Below are 19408 nucleotides of genomic sequence, written 5' to 3' on the forward strand. Positions count from 1 at the left end.
TCTGTTCTGTAATTACTCTTTCCCATCATAGTCGTATACAAGTTGGGTGGGCAGTAAGAAAACTAAAGAAAAAAATTGAGTATTTACCCAGCCTTTCCAAGAGTAAAAGCCCATTGAAAAAAAAAAAGACTTATGTAGTAAAATCCCATACAAAAGGCAACTCACTGTACCATGGATTGCATTATACTGCAAGTCAAATCTTATTTATTTCTTCCACTTAACAGGAGTTTGAACCTTGGTGTTACAGCAGGGGCCTGAGCTACTCGGGCACTTAACTTTGTGACCTTAAGCACATTATCCTGCTATGCCTAAGTTGTTTCATTATGCCTACCTTTTTAGGGTTTTTGTGACTGAAAGAAAAAAAGAACTGAAATGAATTTATTTACTTTGTGTGACTGATGAAAAACGAGAACAGAATTGTAATTCTCATGATGGAAAAGAGTTTTTCAAGTAATTGTGTACTTATTTCAAAGCAGCACTCTTAAGTATTGTCATACCAGTAAGATAGGCATTGTTATCCTCATTTCACAGATGAGATCACTGAGATCCACTGAGGATAGAGAGCTTAGCCACAAGGCTCGTTAGCTACTGAGCCAACTTTGGAACCCAGGTCTGCCTGTTCAGGAGCCTATGGTCTGTTCCTGGCTTTCTCATCCAGGCTTATATGTCAAAATTGCCTGAGGCTGTACACGTACAGTTGTCCAGGCCTCCCTCCAGACCTGCTAAATTTGAGTCTCTGATGGTTGAGACTCATATTTTGAAAAAAGTACCATGTTGATTCTAATGTACATTGATTGTTGAGAGATTATCCGGAACATCCTGTTTTCTTAAATGAGCTCACTCTTATCATCGGTTATGTGTAATTTGTAAATACAACTCATAGCTATTAAGAGTATTTTTTCATAAATACATTAAATCAAACTTGGTTCACATTTAAATATTTATTAAGCAAACTGTCTTTAGATTAATTTACATGATATTGTGCATTGGAAATAAACTGCTATTCATATGTGACATAATTAAGTTCCTTATTGCTGAATTATTCCACTTGGTCTATGTTTTATTTACAGGTTGTTCAGGTTGAATTACATTGATGCCAACATGATTTTTAGATTGGTATAAGGTACGATAACATTCATATATAGGTTTTCCATTTAGTGGAAATGACAATAGATCATCTATAAACACAATTCTTAATAGAGCTTATAAAAACGTAGCTATGTACTCTTATCAAATAGTTAATATTAGGAATAACAAAACATAGTAGTTCTTAAATTAAGCTGAGAGTGTGACCTTTACAAGGGAGAAGACATGAGTTAGGAGATTTAGAGCAGATTTAAAGGAGTTCATAGACAACTGCTGGTGTTTGCTCTGTAAAGGAGAAGTGGTGGGCCAAGGAAGGTGGTCCCTGTGCACAGCATATTGCTCCTTTCTTTCAGCTTTACATCACTGGTTTTTAACATTAGGAACACCTGGAAGCTTACAAGTACTGATGCCTCAGCCCCACCCCAGATCAACTGAATCAGAATCTCTAGGTGTTGAGTGGAGGCTTGGCATACAATACCACTTAAAGTAGCAAAACAAAATCTTGGGCTTCTTCTCTGAAATAAATCAGATTAAGAGTGTTCAGGGGGCAGCGTTTTTTGGTGGAAGCCATACAGGCTTCTGTCTACTCTGAGCTATGGGATCAAAATATAAATGATTCAGCTGAAAGAATTCGTGTAATAACTCAATGTCTAATGAGATGATTAAGTGGAGATTGATTTAAGATAACTTCCCCTGCAGTTTTCTCTTTGTGTTCTTTTAAAGTTTGATGCTGTGATAAAGGTATCTAGTTAATTTTCCAAGGATGAGCTCAGTCTGAATCTCCCTGTGGATGGCAAATCATATTTGCGGAAGAGTGTAGACCAAGGGTAAGGATGCAAGTGTGTGACTGGAAAAGAGCATTCTCCCTCTGTGCCTTAAGTAGCTCACGTGAATCCAGAAACTCAGCCGAAGGCTCCTTTGTTCCAGCTTTCAACAACTATTGACCCACATCAACAAAGGGGAACTAAAAGCAGTAAACTAAATTAGCCAATGCTATCTTTCCATTTCAGAAAGTATAAAACTTTTGGCGAGTGAAAAGTATCTTATAATTTGTACATCCACTGCCAAAAGTGCACAATTATTTCAGATGTGTTTGCTTAGAGCACTTCTAACAAGGGGGCACGACTTCTGCTTAATACTGGTCTGCGCTTTTGACACTTAACTCTTGGCAAGGTTTGTCTGGGAGTTGGTCAGTCTGAGGAGCTGCTCTGCTATGGATTTGGTTAAAGTCTCAGTACCTCCACAGTCCACAGTCTTTGACTGTTGGACCGTGGGGGTAATTCATAGTTTTCAAGCAGAATATGTAAGGTTATCCTTTAGTTAACAAGTTTTGGCCAGCTCAGCTTTGGGAAAATCCACCTACCTCTGAAAGTAATTCACAAAACATTGTCAGACAATTGTGTATGAGACATACAGATTCAGAATAGCTTCCTGAAGTCATTAAGACCTTTAAGAATGTCAGAAGAAGAGAAGTTTTCTTCCATTGTTTTCCATGAAGAACAAACAAATACCTTTAATTTCATGTTGATGACTTGGGAAAAAAAAAGTTTCTTGCTCTAGGACTTTCACCAATAACTTTGTAATTCAGCTGGAGCAGATGACACAAACTTTTGACCCATGGAGATTGGTACTGTTAAATATCTGCTCTTAGTGATTCTAGGGCTAAAATAGTGAGTAGTCTGAAATGAAGGGATAGAGTAGACAGTAATATATATATATGTGCATATGTATAATTTCATATTTACATGTAAATATTAATTTCAAAGCTGGAAGGAGCACAAACAAAATTTTTCCTTTTTAAATTCCACGTTTGCTAATGAAATATTGCAAATAGAGCAGTAGTTTCCACGTGAAATGTGCTAAGTTGAAGATGTCAGTATTCCCTGTTATGCAGTGAATTTGACAGAATTTTATGAAAATTACTGATTGGAATTTCAAAACTAAAATACGTGGAGGTGTTTCTATTGAAACTTCATTTTCTCTCTAAAATATATAAATTAGCTGTTTATTCCTTAGGTTTTCGGAAGATTCATAAATGCAAGAACAGACATTGTGTAAATTTAGGTGGTGTTCTGTCAAAAGGTTTGGTGAATATTTATCCCTAAACGTTGTAGTTAAATAGAACCTTCAGCCAATTGTGGAGCCTTAATGCAGAGTTTGTTTTTCTCTAAGTGATTCAGGTTGTCCTGAAATTGGGATTTTATTTTGCAGCTATGATCATTAGAATTGTTCCTTGCAGGATGGTGTCAACCTTCATGGAAAAAGGAGATTGAAAGGAGCGGCAGTGATATGCTCTCAGAAGAATCACTTAGTTTTTAAACTAATAACTTCTCTTCAGTGACTTGTAAGAACTGTGGGCCAACTTGGCATTGCCGCTCGTTAAATTTTCATTTAACCAGTGGAATCACTGCCAAACAGCCAAGTGAAAATTACATGCTGCTTTAGCTTCCACAAAATAATTAGAGAAAAATAAGTATTTTCATATAGATAGTACCCCTCCTTTCAGACAACCAGAAAAATAACACTTAGACCTCAATTAGGGAGGAACAGGTTCAAAAACAATCCTCATTTCGTTATACGATTACAGAATAATAAGCAATGGCTTTTTAGCATTTACTGTGTGTCAGTCGGTGATAACCCAGTGGGAATGGGCTGTAGCGTCGCGTCCCAGCTTTACGTCTTGGGGGTGTCCATCCTTCACAAGTGGGTGTCGGTGAATGTGGTGTGTTCCTTAGTCACAGAGCTGAAACCCTTGATGGCATTCATCAGGTCCTCTTCATCCACATACTGAAAAATACACCAATCAGCATTGGTTAGGATGTTTGCTGTCAAGTGTTTGCCGTCAACTGACTGATAGTTCTATCAGTTTAAAAAGTACTCAGTATTTTGTTAAAGGCTAATACCCTATGCTCAAAACTAGGCAGTGTAGTTTGAGACCACCCTTGCCTTTGCCTTAAGTTTACTTTATTGAAAGAATCACATCACACGCACACATGGACTAGAGACTAACCCAAAACGTATGTCATTTGAGTATTACATTGTGCTTTATCTTGGCATTTCTAAACCTCAGTTTTCTCATCTGTAAAGTGAGGAGATATTAAGATTTTAAGATTTAGTTCAAAATGTAAGTGGGAGGGCCAGAATGCAAGCTATTGTGCTCCATTGCGTCCCATTCTCTTACTATATTTTGTATTGCTTGAATAGGGTAAGTAACTTCGATTATAATGTTATAATGAACAGGTATTTTGCCAAGTATTGGCATCTTCAGAAGCTTTCGCCGAACTGCTTTGCATACGGCCTGCTATTACTGTCGACTATCTACCATTCCTAGTACTGTGGAAAGCAAGTAAAAATGGCAATATAGTATAATAGTGAAGAATGGGGGCTCTGTAATCAGACTATGTTTTTAAGATGCCAATTCCATGGAAAAATTACTAGTTGTGTGTCCTTGGGTGAGGACACACATGCATCTAAGGCCTCAATGTGTTATGTTGAACCATATGAAATTGCCATTTTGCTTGTCAAATATGATTATGTTTCAACCTAATATGTAGGAATAATTATTTAGAAACCTTAGATCTGAAATGGAATCATGGAATTCAGTAGTCATAGTAGCATCAAACAGACCTATGGTTTTAAAATGCATGATACGTATCATCATTCTGAACAAGCCAGAAGGACCGTGCATTTTATTTTATTTTGTATTGTGATTGGAACCTGGAGCCAGGAAGCTTGCTTTATTACTTGCCATTAGTTGAGAAAGGCTTCATGGAAGTCATCAACTTTTCAGTGAAGGATAAGTGAGAACTTAAAGAAATGAGTGAAAGAGTCCAAAAGCAGAAGCAGATGGTTGAAAGAAATGGAGGTGAGGGGCTGGCCTGATGGCGTAGTGGTTAAGTTCACGCATTCCACTTTGGTGGCCCGGGGTTCACAGGTTCGGATCCCGGGCACAGACCTATGCATTGCTCATCAAGCCATGCTGTGGCAACATCCCATATACAAAATAGAGAAAGATAGGCATGGATGCTAGCACAGGGCTAATCTTCCTCAGCAAAAGGAGGGAGATTGGCAGGGGATGTTAGCTCAGGGCCAATCTTCCTCACAAAAAAAAAAAAAAAAAGAAATGGAGGTGACTAATCATGCCTCAGAGGATGAAACAGAGGAGCCAGGTTCTTAGGTGGCTATTTGTTATCTATCCCAAAGGAATGGTTCTCCAGCAGAGGTGTGGTTGGTAAAAACTCTAGGATGTTATTCATTTCAGCCACTAGGGGCTCTTAACAAATAGATTATGATGAGGTTAACTTTCAAAGAGTCCATTATTTGTACCCACTGGACTGAAATTATGAGAGATGAAGTTCATAGACAGTAATACCTTTATCTATCATGATTTTCTAGGGTTTCTTGGAAAGGAACCATGGAGCCTGTTGGGAGAAAGACTCTTTTTCTTCTCTAACCATAAACCAGAAGGAAAAAGATGATGCACTTCTTTTTTTCTTTTTTAGTAAAATAAGTGCTTTTACTTTATGCCTTCTTTCAGGCTAGTTCCAATGTTTCCAGTCACCTGCTGCCCAAGTTAATGAAGTGTAGGCTGTTTGTTCTCTTATTCACAAATTTATTTTTTGAATTCACAAATTTATTTTTTGAGTATCTATTGTGTGCTAAAAGAACAAGACAAAGTTTCCACCCTGCTCATCAAACAATTGTAGTAACACTAGTAAGCAGGTCTTTACAAAATACTTGGGTAAATGGTCAGAGGGATGCACTGAGTGCTGTGGGGCAGCATTCTATGGGTACAGGAAACTCCATGCCATCTCTTTACCAATATTCTTCTGGGATGTGTAGCAAAGGCTCTGGATGAGGAATCAACTCACCAGTCCACTATCGTGGCCCATGATAGTTTCCCACAGCGAGTCATCAATCAAGACTTTCTTGTCTTGAATGTCCATGAGTTGGCTGACACTGCGGTGGAGAGAGCCTTGGGAATAGGTTTGGCTGATTTGGCTCTGACTTGGGATTCGAAGTACAGATATGCTCCGGCTGCTCCTAATACTCACGGGGGTCCCAGACCGGGGGATTTTGGTATCGGCTAATCCCTGAAAAGAAAGTTGCTATTGGTGATTAATGTCTAAAGAAAACAGGTTTCAAATAAAACAGAAAATTGTGTGTCACACATTGTCAATGAAGGGAACACTGTCTCCATATCCTGCTACAGAACTTAGCTTATCTGGAATACTGTGGCCTTTGGTTTCTTGGTAAGGAAATAGTCACGTTAGATGGCCAGTGTTCTTAGCGCCCAGAGAGCTCATGTGCTAGTGCTTGGGCTATTGTGTCCTGTAGACAAGGGCTTGTTACAGGCTGCATGGCAAAGTGGTGGGGTGAGGGCAATAGAGGGTGGGTTAACAACATAATCTTATCATGCCTGTTACCACAGAGCCTTGCTCATGAGAACACTGCTTTCTCAGAGCAGTCAAAGTTAACGGTGTTCTTTCATGATTGCCCACTAAGAGTACGGTCGTATCACACTTTAAAATTCTTGGATTTGTGTAGGGAAATGGACTGCTCCCTCTCTCTTTTCTCATTCTGTATCGTCTCCCTTAGTGTAGGATTCCAGCCTCCAAAATAAATCAGGTCTGACATTAACATCAGAAAGATAAAGGCACTAGATGATAAGGACCTAGAATGTGCCCTGAGAAGATCTAACTGCTCTAAATATCTGAGGGATCTGATGTAGCTGGTCCAATCAACACTTTTCATTGTGCAATCAACACACCATGCAAAAGATCATGCATTCATGCAGCACACAGAGGTACCTCGAAGTGCATGGTGTAACTTTTTAGGGTAACATTGCTTGACACATCAGATATATCAGCCACAGAGTCAAACTGAGAACAAATGGGGAGGCATCAGTCAGCGTTTGGAACATTTTAAAACAAATTCTTTGGGTTTCTCCAATGATAGCATAATCATACCCATTGGACAGGGTTACAGAGCGCTGAAACTAGAGCTTGTCAGATGAAGATGTGTGTGTGTGAGTGTGTGTGTTGCCAGGGTAGTTCTCATTGACCTACCCAAGTGAATTAAGTCTGGAATCCTGAGCAGGTGAATCCAGCTTACTCCTGTTCCCATTCTTACCGGTTGATTCTGGAGCCCGTGGACACCAACAGCGGATCTTCATTTTCTCTACTAATGCAAACTATTCTCTCTTTAGTTTAACTGACCTTCACTGATATTCTTCCATGTCTCCAACTTTGTGAGAACAATTTAGTTTCAAAAATGTTTTTAAAAAGCAACAGAAGAAGGCTTTCAAGTACATTTGGTCAACTGGGTAGGATTAATTGGGACTCAACGGGTTCCGGGGAACACTGCCCGGCACCGTGGTACACCCCAGATTTCACTTCCGCTCACCCTTCAGGTCCTGTAAGTGGCACCTTCACTGCCAAAGATGAGCCAGTTCTCTGGGCCCAGAGCCCCTGGCCACCAGCCAGTCCCCCCCACTCCTTCCCCTCCTCACACCTCCCTCAGCCTTGGCCACAGAGGAGAAGTGAACCCGTTGGGTGCCCCTCTACTATTCCATGATGGGAAGGGGTGTAGAGGAGTAGGGTGTTTCACCTCTTTTGTCTTCTCGTCCCAGTTGAAGCCTATGTCTGGCCCCAGAGGCAGCTTGGCCTGGGTCTTGTCAGGACTGCAAGGTCTAATTGGCAGCCCTCACTTGGTTTTTTTTTTTTTTTTAATTTTATGTGGTAGGAACACTTAACATGAGGTCTACCCTCTTAACAGATTTTTAAGTGAAAATACAGTATTGTTATCTATAGGTACGATGTTGTACAGTAGATCTCCAGAACTTCTTCATCTTGCATAACTGAAACTTTATACCTGTTAATTAGCAACTTCCTGTTTCCCCTCCCCCAGCCCCTGGCACCAGCATTCTATTCCTTGCTTCTATGAGTTTGACTATTTAAGATACCTCATATAAGTGGAATCATGCAATACTCCTGTAAGTGAACATAAGTGAGGCCATCTTGTTACGCTAAATGGCCTCAGCCCCTTCTCTGTGTGACTACTCGCTGCTCTGCACATACTTTAAAAAAATTCACATGCTCTTCTATTTATGGCCTCCGCTTACGTATGTACCCCCCAATAGCTTGAGAAGTTAAAAATTTTGTTCTATGAGTTTCTCTCCGGGAACAGGCTGACCACAGGAGAGAAACACACCTACAAGGTATCCATCACAGCTGACAGAAGAATGGAACAATGTGATGCCTAGAGCCCGTCATGCCTGGAGACCAACATCCCTGGACCCCTTCCTACTGCCCATTTTCCCTATATAACTGCCTCAAGATTCTGTAATCCTTGAAGATGGTTTTTTTTTTTGAGACATTAGTTTACCATCTTCCTGGTTATGCCAGCCAATGGAATTAAAACTTCGTTCCTCAATTCCTAACTCATTGTGATTAACTGGCTCTAATGGTGAGCAGAGTGAGCCTATTGCTAAGTAACACTTCCACCTGTTCCTGTTTTTATTGGTTATTGGGCAGTACACACTGCTGACAGGAATTGTATTATATTTTTAATTCATTCATGGTTGTTCTCAAGCTTGACTTTGCATCAGACTTCAGGAGAGCTGGTTAAAATGGTAGATTCTTGGGTTTCTTCCTCAGAGATTCAGGTCCTGCTCCTATGTGAGGCTGACACTGATAGTTCAGGGACCTCATGTTGGCAAAACAAAGCTTAACAAGACTATGAAAACCCTGAGCAATGGTACCATCCAGTGTAATGTCCCCACAGGAATGATGTGATTGCTTCTTGATCACTAAGTTAGCCAAATGGACAAAACTGGATTTCTCCTCATGAAGGATTATGAGGAAGAGTGTAGGAGTGGGTCAAGGGACAGGAGATTTGCTCACTGAAATGAGTGATGGAACTAATGTTATGTGGATAAATTTTCCTGTAAGCACACTTCATGTTACACAGTAGATACACCTAGCAGTGCTTGGGAAATTCCCTCCCACTTTCTCCATGCACTCCACAGGCCCCAGGGTTGATTTAGCTGGTCTCCCAGGTTAAAAAGATCCTCTGGTCATCTTGGCCCTTCTGGAAGTGGTGCATCCTTTGTCTAAGAGCAAGGCTCCCTCAGAGAGAGCAAGTTACTCTCCAACAAGGGAAAACTTTCAAGTATTTGCTCCTCAGTGAGAATCTCCTGATGACTATGCACTGAGCAGAAGCAAATGGCCCGTGGTTTGAATTGGCCACTCAACATTCACTCGTTCAACAAATATTTGTGGACTGCAGATGTGGAATTGAAAAAAGACAGAGTCTCTTACGTTATGGCACTAAAATGGAGCCGGGCAGCCGTGAGGAGGAGAGGAAAGAATTCCTCCTTCAGGATGAACTTTTGAATTCACTAGATACCTGAAATGAATCTGCAAGTCTTCTCAAGGATGATAAGATTATTGGGACAGAGACCTCATTCCTATCAGAGTCATGTCCCACATTCCTAACTTTAATGGCTTGTTTCAATCAACCCTCACCCCGATGATTACCCTGTGCCTGCAATTTGTTAAAGGACATTCCTTCCTGTTGTTTTCCTTTGCCCTTGTTAGCCACAACTATAAAAACTTCCTTCTCCCTTTCAGTGGTGGAAACACAATTCAAAGGCTATTTGAATTTATGTTTTTCCCAGGCTGCAGTCCTAACAAACCCTGAATAAACTTATTTTGTTTAAGTCTATCAGAGTCTACCTCATAATTAGTCAATATTTATTATACATCAAGAACTGTTCTGGGTGTTGAGGCACAACAGAAAATGGTGCACAGATTCCCTGCCCTCAGGGAGCTTACGTTTACTCCAGGAGTCAGATAAACAGATCTGCTCTGGTGTCATGTGGTGATGAGAGCTATGGAAAACGAAAAGGGGACTAAGGAGAGAGGGGATTTTATTTTACGTGGAAGGGGAAGTGACATCTGTGCAGAGACCTGAATGAAGTCAGAGGGTGGACCACCCAAGAGAGCAGCAGAGACCGCGACCTGGTGGAAGGAGTTTGATGTGCTCTGGGAGGGACGGAGAGCAAGGAGAGTGAAATGAGATGTGGTTGGCAAGAACCGAGGACCAGATGATGTAGGGCCTTGTCGTCTTTGCTTCTCCATCACCAAGTCACTGTCCCAGGGCTGCTTCCTGCACCGACCACAAGCCATGAGCCTCAGAGGGACTGCTGCCCATTCGTGCCCCCGACACTTCTGCTACTTGGGCACAATACAGCTTGTCAGGAACTTAACCACTGCTCATTGCTGTGTCCTGGAAAAGTGAAGAGATCTGGAAGGCAGACAATACTACCGTTCACTCATCTCTATTTTTTTAAGTGTTGAGACTTAAGCAGTTTAGGCTTCTGTGCTTAATTTTGGTGCTGCTGTGATATTGTGATTTATAATACGAAATATGTATTTGGTTTTTGTCCCCATTTCTGGCACACAGCTCCTAAAACCCTTGGAATTCCCTAAGTGATGAGAGCGACAAAAGTGTCTTTTGTTATGTTAATGAAGTGACTTTTGGAAAACACCTAAAGATGGGAGCTCGTTGCCGGGGGAACCAACCAAGTCCTTAGAGGGTTGGAACTTTCAGTCCCATCCCCAAACCTCTGGAGATGGAGCGGGGCTGGAGACTAAATCGATCACCAATGGCCAATGACTTAATTAATCATGCCTATGTAATGAAGCTTCCATAAAAACCCGAAAGGATGGGGTTCAGAGAGCTCCCGGGTTGGTGAACACCTGGAGATTTGGGGAGAGTGGTGCACTCCAAGAGGGCATGGAAGCGCCAAGCCCTTCCTCATACCTTGCCCTACGCATCTTTTCCATCTGGCTGTTCCTGAGTTGCATCCTTTTATAATAAACTGGTAATCCAGTAAGTGAACTGTTTCTCTGAGTTCTGTGAGCCGCTCTAGCAAATTAATTGAATCCAAGGAGGGGGTCGTTGGAACTTCCGACTTGGAGCTGGTCGATCAGAAGCACAAGTGACAACCTGGACTTAGAATTGTCATCTGAAGTGGAGAGTGGGGCAGTCTTGTAGGACGGAACCCTTAACCTGTGGGATCTGACGCTATCTCCTGATAGATAGAGTCATAATTGCGTTGAATTGTAGGACACCCAGCTGCTGTCAGAGAACTGCTTGTTGGTGTGGGAAAAACTCCTCCACACGTTGGAACTGGTGGTCAGAATTTTAGCTGCACAGGCGGCCACTAGCTCAGAGAGAACCTTTATGGAAACTGAAGAAAAGGTGCCCCCTCAGGCAGATGCAGCCCTCTGGGCACACAGCTTAGGGGGCAGACTGGTGTCTGGTGGGAATTAGAAATTCAGCCTTTCCTCCTCCAGGGAGACACAGCCCCCCACCAGAGCGCACCAGAGAATTCAGTCACCTTGTACCCCTTCAACGAGGGTTCTGGAAAGATCCACCTGCATCACCATATGTGTGACCCTCACCCCAGACATTTGCCCGATCCCCTGTCTTGGGAGTGGGGGGTGTGGAGCAAGAGAAGCCATCCATCCTCGGTGGCCCAGGGTGTCAGGGCCAGGGGACAGACAGAGCACTGCCAGCACTTTAGTCCCTCCCCACACCCCCTTTTTATTGTTAATCCCCCAAGTCGCACAGTTATATAACCTAGACGTTCCCCAGGTGATTTCAATATACAGTTCTTCTCCACCATCCCCTGACTCACACGACTTTCACACAACATGTGAAAGACACAAATATTCAATCTGTGGCACCAAATGATTCTAATGTGCAGCCAAAGTCGAGACTGCTGTTCTAGAGTTCACTTCCCTTGGTGCCCCCATTCAGTCAAACATAACCGTCCTCTAGTCCCTTGTTGCCATGGCTCTGGAAACATTTCCCTCTAAATAAAAGCAAGTATTCTAGTCCAGTGTTACAGGGAAATGAGGCCTGCCTTCAGGACATACCATGTGGGTCTCCCCTGGTGGGTAAACACTCAGTGGAGACATCCTCTTCGGAAGAGGTACTAAGGGAGGTCTCTCTCTGATATATGGCTCTTTGTGGATTTTTCTTTGTAGTATCAGGAATAGGAAAATGGCCAACAAGATCAGGCCCAGCATTGCCATCAACACTATGAACCATAACTCGCTGTAGAACTCTGGGTCTTTGCTCCCCGATCCCCTCTTGTCTCCAGGAGTCGGCAGCACCAGGCCTGTAAAATCCAGGAACAGAAAAGGGAAACATCATTTCAGGAGGCAAGTGTGTGAGCTCCTGCCCTGATGTTTGATGGAAAATGGGCAAAGAGTTTAAAGCACTTCGTCTCATGGTGCTTGTTGGCACTTGTGTTTAGGCTTGGGGAATGGTGCAGTGGATCGGTGGATTGTAAGGAGAACCCACAGCCCTCAGGAAACCTCACCCACAGGTTCCTGGGAAAGACAGGGGAGGGGGTGAGAGGATTTTTAAAGGGGGTTACCAAAGTAACCTTGAGGAACACCTGCTTCACAGCTGTGTGCCCTGGGAGCAAAGCCATTTCTTGGGCAATGGGCTCTCTAGAGGGGCTGGAGACCTTACTAATATTGCTGCAGAGACCCCACCGCATACACAGTCAGTGCTGCGGATCGAGGGTCCCCTCACTTCATGCAACAGCCCTGTTCCTGAGAAGTTTTGTGCAAACTGAATTTTGAGATATCCATTAGGATATTCACAGCCTGTGCTTGCTGACGTGTGGTCCTGGCATTTCTTATACCCTGGCCTCTCTGTTAAACAGTAAAAGCTCTGCAAGTCATCACTCAGGTGCCCGGGAGAGCTTCCTATGGAAAGCAAGCCTTTAAACAGGGCCACTTACCCCTGATTTCTGTGCAAGTGTTGAGAGTTCAGTCAATGTGATTCTCTGTTCAAGAGGCTAATAAAGAAGCTCTCATTTAATGAGCATTTACCCTGTGCCAGGCCCTGTGCTAAGGGCTTTGCAGGGATGAAGGACGGGGAGGAGCAGGATTATCAGGTCTGTGGATGTGGGAAAAGCTGGAATGAGACGGGGTAGGCAGGAGAAAGGCTGCCAGGGGTCACAGCAGGACAGCCTAAGGCATTGGACTCCTGCAAAATGAGCAGCAGAGGGTCTCAGAGATCATCTCCAGCCCAGCCACCTGCTGGGGCCAGCTCAGAAGCTTCTGGATCCATGCAGCGCCAGGCAGACTGGCATGTAGCTATGACCCCGAGAGCTGCTCTTCTAAAGCAATGCTTACGGCCAAGAAGAAGGACAAACAGACACAGTAGCAAGTGCCTACCCACTCCTTGGACAGTCTTCCCCCTTTTCAGCACCTCAGGGACTGGACGGCCTGCTTGGGACTTTACACCCACTTTTTCAGGGGCAGGATGAAGGGGGAAGAGTTCAGAATTGGGGTGAGAATGTTCCAGGGAGGGAGAGAAGGTGACTGAAACTGAATTTTGAACTCCATGAGAGGAGGGATACTCCTTTGCTAACCCTAACTCCGCTTCTGATAGCTCTGTGGGTAACAAAGTCACTTTGCCTCCCTAGGTCTGCTTCTCCATCTCTAAAATGATGGGTTGGAGTCAAAGTTCTGATCAATTTCAGCATGTCGAAATTCTCCTAATTAGGAACCAATGTGTATTGTTTGATTAAAAACAAAACAAAACCCTTGGTTATCTGCTAGAAGACTCGTTTCCTCTGTGTGTGGCACAGGGTTGTAACTCCAGAAACTGATCTGATGGGCTCAGTGGGCCCCTTGCTCAGGACACACAGGGGCATGTACGGCAGCCCCCCCAAGAGCAGCGTCAAAAGGGAAACAGCCCTCAGAACAGTCGGAAAGAAATGAGGTCTGCGTGACTTTACTGCTTGAAGGCTGCCTTCAGGCAAGGGAACGGAAAGATTTTTAAGTTTATATCATAAAAATTAAAAGTGACTGTGGACATTAGCTGGGCAACACATCTTAGAAATCTCCATAACTTTGCACAGTCGTTGTACATTCTCTCAGCAACGGGAACCTTAACTTATGTTCATGAACCAACAGGAGGATTTTCCTCCTTTATGAAAAGCTTGACATCAGCATAAGATGGTGTCTTTTTAGCCCTTCTCTTTTTTCTTTTCAAACTCCCCTTTCATTTTAAGGGTCTCCTCTCCGCAAGTAGGAGGCTCATGGTCAGGGTAGGGAACTCCAGTGGCTGGGCTCGGACTCCAAAGAAAAATCCAACCTAGAATGAGTGTCAGGGTAAATCCCTCCCTGTTAATTGCCTGCCTCCAGGGAAGACATACTTCCCAATGACTGAGGAGAGTGGACTGGCGGGATTTAGAAGGTGGATCAATCTAGGTTATATGGTTTTGCTCAACTTGTGGTCCTGGCCCCTGCATCAGAATCATTGGGCAGGGCTTGTTTAAAGGGCAGATCCTGGGCCCTCCTGATTCTGAATCTCTCCCGGGAGCCTGGGAAACTATATAATAAACAAGCACACTGAGATGATTCTGACCCACGCTTAAATTTGAGAACCATTGCTAAAGAAAAAGTACATGGCCAGGAGTCAACAGAAAGACCACATTCAAGTTCTCATCTTAGCAATGAACTTGCAGAGCATTCTTGGATAAGTTCTGGTGTCCCTCAAGCCTCCATTTCTTTACTTGTGGAAACATTGGAGTTGCTAAAAGAATACCAAATGAGGTCTGCTCTATCTCACAGCTGCTATTAAATTAAATAAGATAGACTAGGTGGGAGGAATTGCGTTAGGTGTTATAAGAAATTTTACATGGCATCCAGATGTGTAAAGTCTGGAAAAACGGAATAATATTTGATTATTTGTACAGATTGAAACTATCCTTGACAACAATATGTATGTTCACCTGTGTTTCAGAATTTTTGGGCACGTTTATTAGAAAAAAACCCAACTATATATACATACAAATTTGATATAACATTACTTACTGGAATGTAAAATAGGGTATCAATTCCAATTCTGTTCTAATGGAAAAGATTTGACATATCTCTAACTTGCCCTTTGAAATTGTAAAGTATCTTATATGTTAGATTCAAAGATTGTGGGTAGAACTTAATTTAAAAGATGCTCCGTAAAAATTACAATTTCATCTCTTCAGCTAAATTACTTGGTATTAACAGTCAGTCATAATCTTTCATGGAGAATACGAGACAAAAGTTTCCTAAATTTACCTTTTTAGGCTCTGAATCTGGAATATTATCATTATGATCAACATAAATTGGCATTAGAGTATTTTCTCTCTTTCTCCGATCTCTTTCCTCTGACTTCCTTTATAAATAGATCTTTTTGTAAACCAAGTCATATAGCTCTTTGTTGATAGAATTTGTGGTTAGGAGAGAAGTTTAGTTTTTTCTCTCTGAACCTACAATTCAATGATTTGGCATTTTTGTTGTTGTTGTTGAGGAAGATTCACCCTGAGCTAACATCTGTCGTCAATCTTCCTCTTTTTTAAGTTTTTTTTGCTGGAGGAAGATTTGCCCTGAGCTAACATCTGTGCCAATCTTCCTCTATTTTGTGTGTGAGTCACTGCCACAGCATGGCTGCCGACGAGTGGTCTGAACCTGGACCACCAAAGAAGAGCACGCTGAACTTAACCACTAGGCCATGGGGCTGGCCCCTTGGCATTTTAAGAGTATATCTTAACTCCCTGCATAAGGTAAGTTCCATGAGGACTTTTAAAAAATTTCTTACAACACTTAACACAATTCCTTCTATATAGCCTATGCTAATATATTAGCACAAATATGTATAAACAAACATATGCATGTTTCCCTGGAAAAATAAGCAGATGCTACACTAAATATAATATGAATTAAATATTTACCAAATCCAGTAGAGGTATCATATTGGATCAAAGGCGTCTTAACACTTCCTTCCTCTGTAGTGCAGGTGACCTGGAAAAAGAAGGCTAGACAAAAGATAAATGAGTCAGTCATTCAACACCTTCAAATAGTGGGCATACTTTTAGGTATCATAACATGAAAAAGTCTGAAAATAGGATTCCAGAGCAAGTTGTGAGGTTTTGTCTAATATGAAAACTTATTTCTAATTTTAAAATTATCAAGAAAAATAGTTATCATTAGTGTAATACAGTCATGTGTCACTTAGCGATGGGGATACATTCTGAGAAATGCATTGTTAGGCAATTTTGTCATTGTGAGAACATCGTAGAGTGTACTTACACAAACCTAGATAGTATAGTCTACTGCACACCTAGGCTCTATGGTACTAATTTTATGATACCACCAGCATATGTGTGGTTTGTCGTTGACCGAAATGTCGTTATGGGGCCTGTGACTGTAATAGAATATACATAAGTAACAGAACTAAAGAAGCTTAGAGCTTATATAGCAAAGGAAAAGAATTATCAGAGGAGTAAAGGATCACACATCTAGTGTATCTTGTTCTGCATGTGGTCTCAACCTGTTCCTTTAAAACTTATCAGCGTATATTTCACTAAGTGACTCAGAGTTTCTTACTAAGCAGGAGAACTCAAAAGGAACCTTGGAAATCAAATGATCTAAATACCTCTTTCAATAGCCAGGAACCTGAGGCAAGCAACTCCTGTACGGTCCCCCAGATGGTTAGAGGCCTGGCTGGGAGTAGAACCCAGATCTCCCACTGTCAGGCCATCTTCCCATCACAAGCTGCCCAGCTGACCGAGAACTCTGATTGGGAAAATGTGTAGCTGAATTGTCCTAAAAATGTCATTGATAAGTTTCAAATACTATAAATGCAATGCTTGAGCTCATCGTCTACCTGCACCTTTAGCCAAAATAAATCGTATTTTCAAGGAAATCAAAAAAACCCCACTAATTAATTCACTGAATAAATTCAGATTGTTAAAATGGTTTCACATCTATTGGTCCTGTGGCTGCATTGATCATCAGAAAATATTTAATACCTTATAAAGCTTTTTCTCATTTCAATTTAAAAATAAGACAAACAGAAGAAGGACATGTAATTAAACAGGGAGAAAGAACTTGGTTTTAGAAGGAAAGGGTTGTTATTACAGGAAGAGATGCCGAGGTTAAGGAAGGCCCTTACTCAGGTCGTTAAGAGTTGGAGATGGTCATTGCCTGATTGGGCTCTATCTGGAGCCTGTGGATGCATCAAGAAAATCTCTGAGGTCCCTAAAAGGGCGTTATCTCAGGATGCTCACTGACAACTTTTGGGTGCTATTTCTCTTATGAACATAGTCTGCCCTTGGTCTTGTTCCTTCATGGAGACACTCAAGTCACGCGGAGGCAGCACTCTACTAAGAGCAAAGCATCAGACAGCAAATGGGAAGAATACCTTCTTTACTCTGAGCAGTAACTTTCCCACAAGAAGTGGCCACTTAAACCAAGACATTTTAATGATGAGCACTGTCACCTTTCAGATTGAACATCCCGTAAAGCTGGTGAGCAGAGCTCCTTATACATTGAGAGGTGGGAGTCAGACACTAACTTTTGTCTGCCGTCCTCGGTATGCAGAGGGTGGTGTCGAAGCCACTGTATACGCGCTGTCCTCCATCGGTTAGCACGAACTCCTTCAGTGGGCCGTTCAGAAGGAAAGAGCCACTCCAGTTGACACACACCATAGACAAGTTGCTGTCCACTGAAAATGGGGCTCGGTACTCAGGTACTGTTGGGAGAAAGTTGTATGTTCTAAAAGTGGTTACTTCGGAATATCTGTGTGTGTGTATCTTTTTTTTTTAAATCTGAGCAAAAAAATTTTTGGCATTACTGGAACCCTTCATACTTTCCTCAGTGTTTTAAAAAAAAATGGCATTGGGAGTGAAAAGAAAACCAATGGGAACATGTGTGAAATGCTTTCTCAGCACCTTGCACCTGCTCTTGAAAAAAAAAAATCAATGGAGAGTGGTGTTTTATGAAATAAAACTATTAACATACAATGGTTCTGCTCACCAACCTAACCCTGGAGCTCATATTTTGTTGCATTTTCTTTCTTTTAACAGGTAAAGTATCCTTAACACTATTAACTACAGTAGATAGCTATTTTTCATATCAAATCAATATTTATTGCTACAAAGCCCCAAGGACTAGATGAAGTTAATATATTTTTTTTCTCCAACTCAAACTGCTTAGATGGTGAATTATGTCCTTTTGGTACCCATTTATTTTTAAAGCTTTTTCTTGAATCGTTAGTTTGTTTTCTAAGATAGTTAAGAAGCCTTGCAAATAGCAATTCTAGTGTAATAATTTATTGCCCTGACTAATCAATCAATAGCTTAGTTCATGAGTATATAATCAAATTCAGGTATCCTAAGTATTATATCAGATATAGAAGCGACTTGGTGTGCATTTACCAGGCATATTCTCTTTTCATTTTTCAGCTCCTTACTAAAACAAAGGGAAAACAATCCTTAACTGAGGCTCATCTTTTAAATGAATAATTTTCGTAGAAACAAATGAAGGGATACCACATCATCTTGTCAAGTCAGAAGAGATTTATTTCATGAGATCTCATTTTCTTCAAAATAATCAATACATTTATAACAGCATTAAGATCCATCTTTATCCTAAATTGGCTTTTAAGGAAAGAAAAAAGTGAGTGGTGGAAAAAAATTGGATATCTCTTTTTCTTTAAAAATTAAATCCATCTGTTGCTGATGTTAGGAAATATAACAAAATAAGGAATAATTGTGCTTTTGTGATCATTAGATTCAACCATGAAGACAAATTTGATTCTTCTCTTTCAAAATAAGACATTTTCATAAAGCTGTAAGAAAGTTTTCTGCAAATACTAAAACAAGAGCTATCAAGCCCTCTTTAAATATCTGTTTTACAAAACAAATTTTGTCTACTATCACAACGGAACATACAATTATATTTGTCTGTGGCTTTCCTCTGTAACTTAATTCAATAGATTTCTACTTCTCCCCTATATCCTAACTGTACAATTAAAGAGAAGGCTTGTAAATAGTAGAAAATAGAAAGATAGGAGCTTTATTTGCTTCTGGGATTTGGAGATCTTCCTGAGGAAGAAGAGTGATCAAACCATCAAAATAATAAGGAATAACGGATTTGGAGACAGAAAATGGTAATAGCTACTATGCCACTCACACTTGATGTATTTTATCTCATTTAATCACTAAACAATCTTGTAAGAATTAGTTTCTAATTTTTCAGGAGAGGACACTAAGGTTCAAAGAGCTTAAATAACTTGCTTAATGTCAACAGCTGGTAGGAGACCAAGGATCTGAACTCAGACCTGCTTAACTCCAAAACCCGTGTTGTCTTGTTATAATCAGTACAAATTTATTTAAAGGAGCCCGATTTACTAATTCACTTAACGGTGCACTCCAGGGGTGAACTGGCTCATCTTGATTGTT

The 19408-nt window shown here is 41.3% G+C and overlaps 1 protein-coding gene across 1 annotated transcript in view; it reads right to left on the bottom strand.

The window, feature by feature from the left end:
- Positions 1–3783: 3783 nt before the first annotated feature.
- The window catches only part of USH2A (usherin), a 761558-nt gene continuing 745933 nt past the window's right edge, over positions 3784–19408 (bottom strand). The window contains exons 68-72 of the mRNA XM_087424358.1: positions 17521–17697; positions 15896–15979; positions 12036–12280; positions 5958–6179; positions 3784–3873 (exon numbers count right to left, since the gene is read on the bottom strand). Coding sequence (XP_087280484.1) covers positions 3784–3873; positions 5958–6179; positions 12036–12280; positions 15896–15979; positions 17521–17697 — 818 coding nt within the window. The remainder of the gene's footprint in view (positions 3874–5957; positions 6180–12035; positions 12281–15895; positions 15980–17520; positions 17698–19408) is intronic.

This window comes from Ceratotherium simum, chromosome 36 (assembly GCF_057802395.1).
Source record: "Ceratotherium simum simum isolate JZ-2026a chromosome 36, ASM5780239v1, whole genome shotgun sequence".
Taxonomy (NCBI): domain Eukaryota; kingdom Metazoa; phylum Chordata; class Mammalia; order Perissodactyla; family Rhinocerotidae; genus Ceratotherium; species Ceratotherium simum.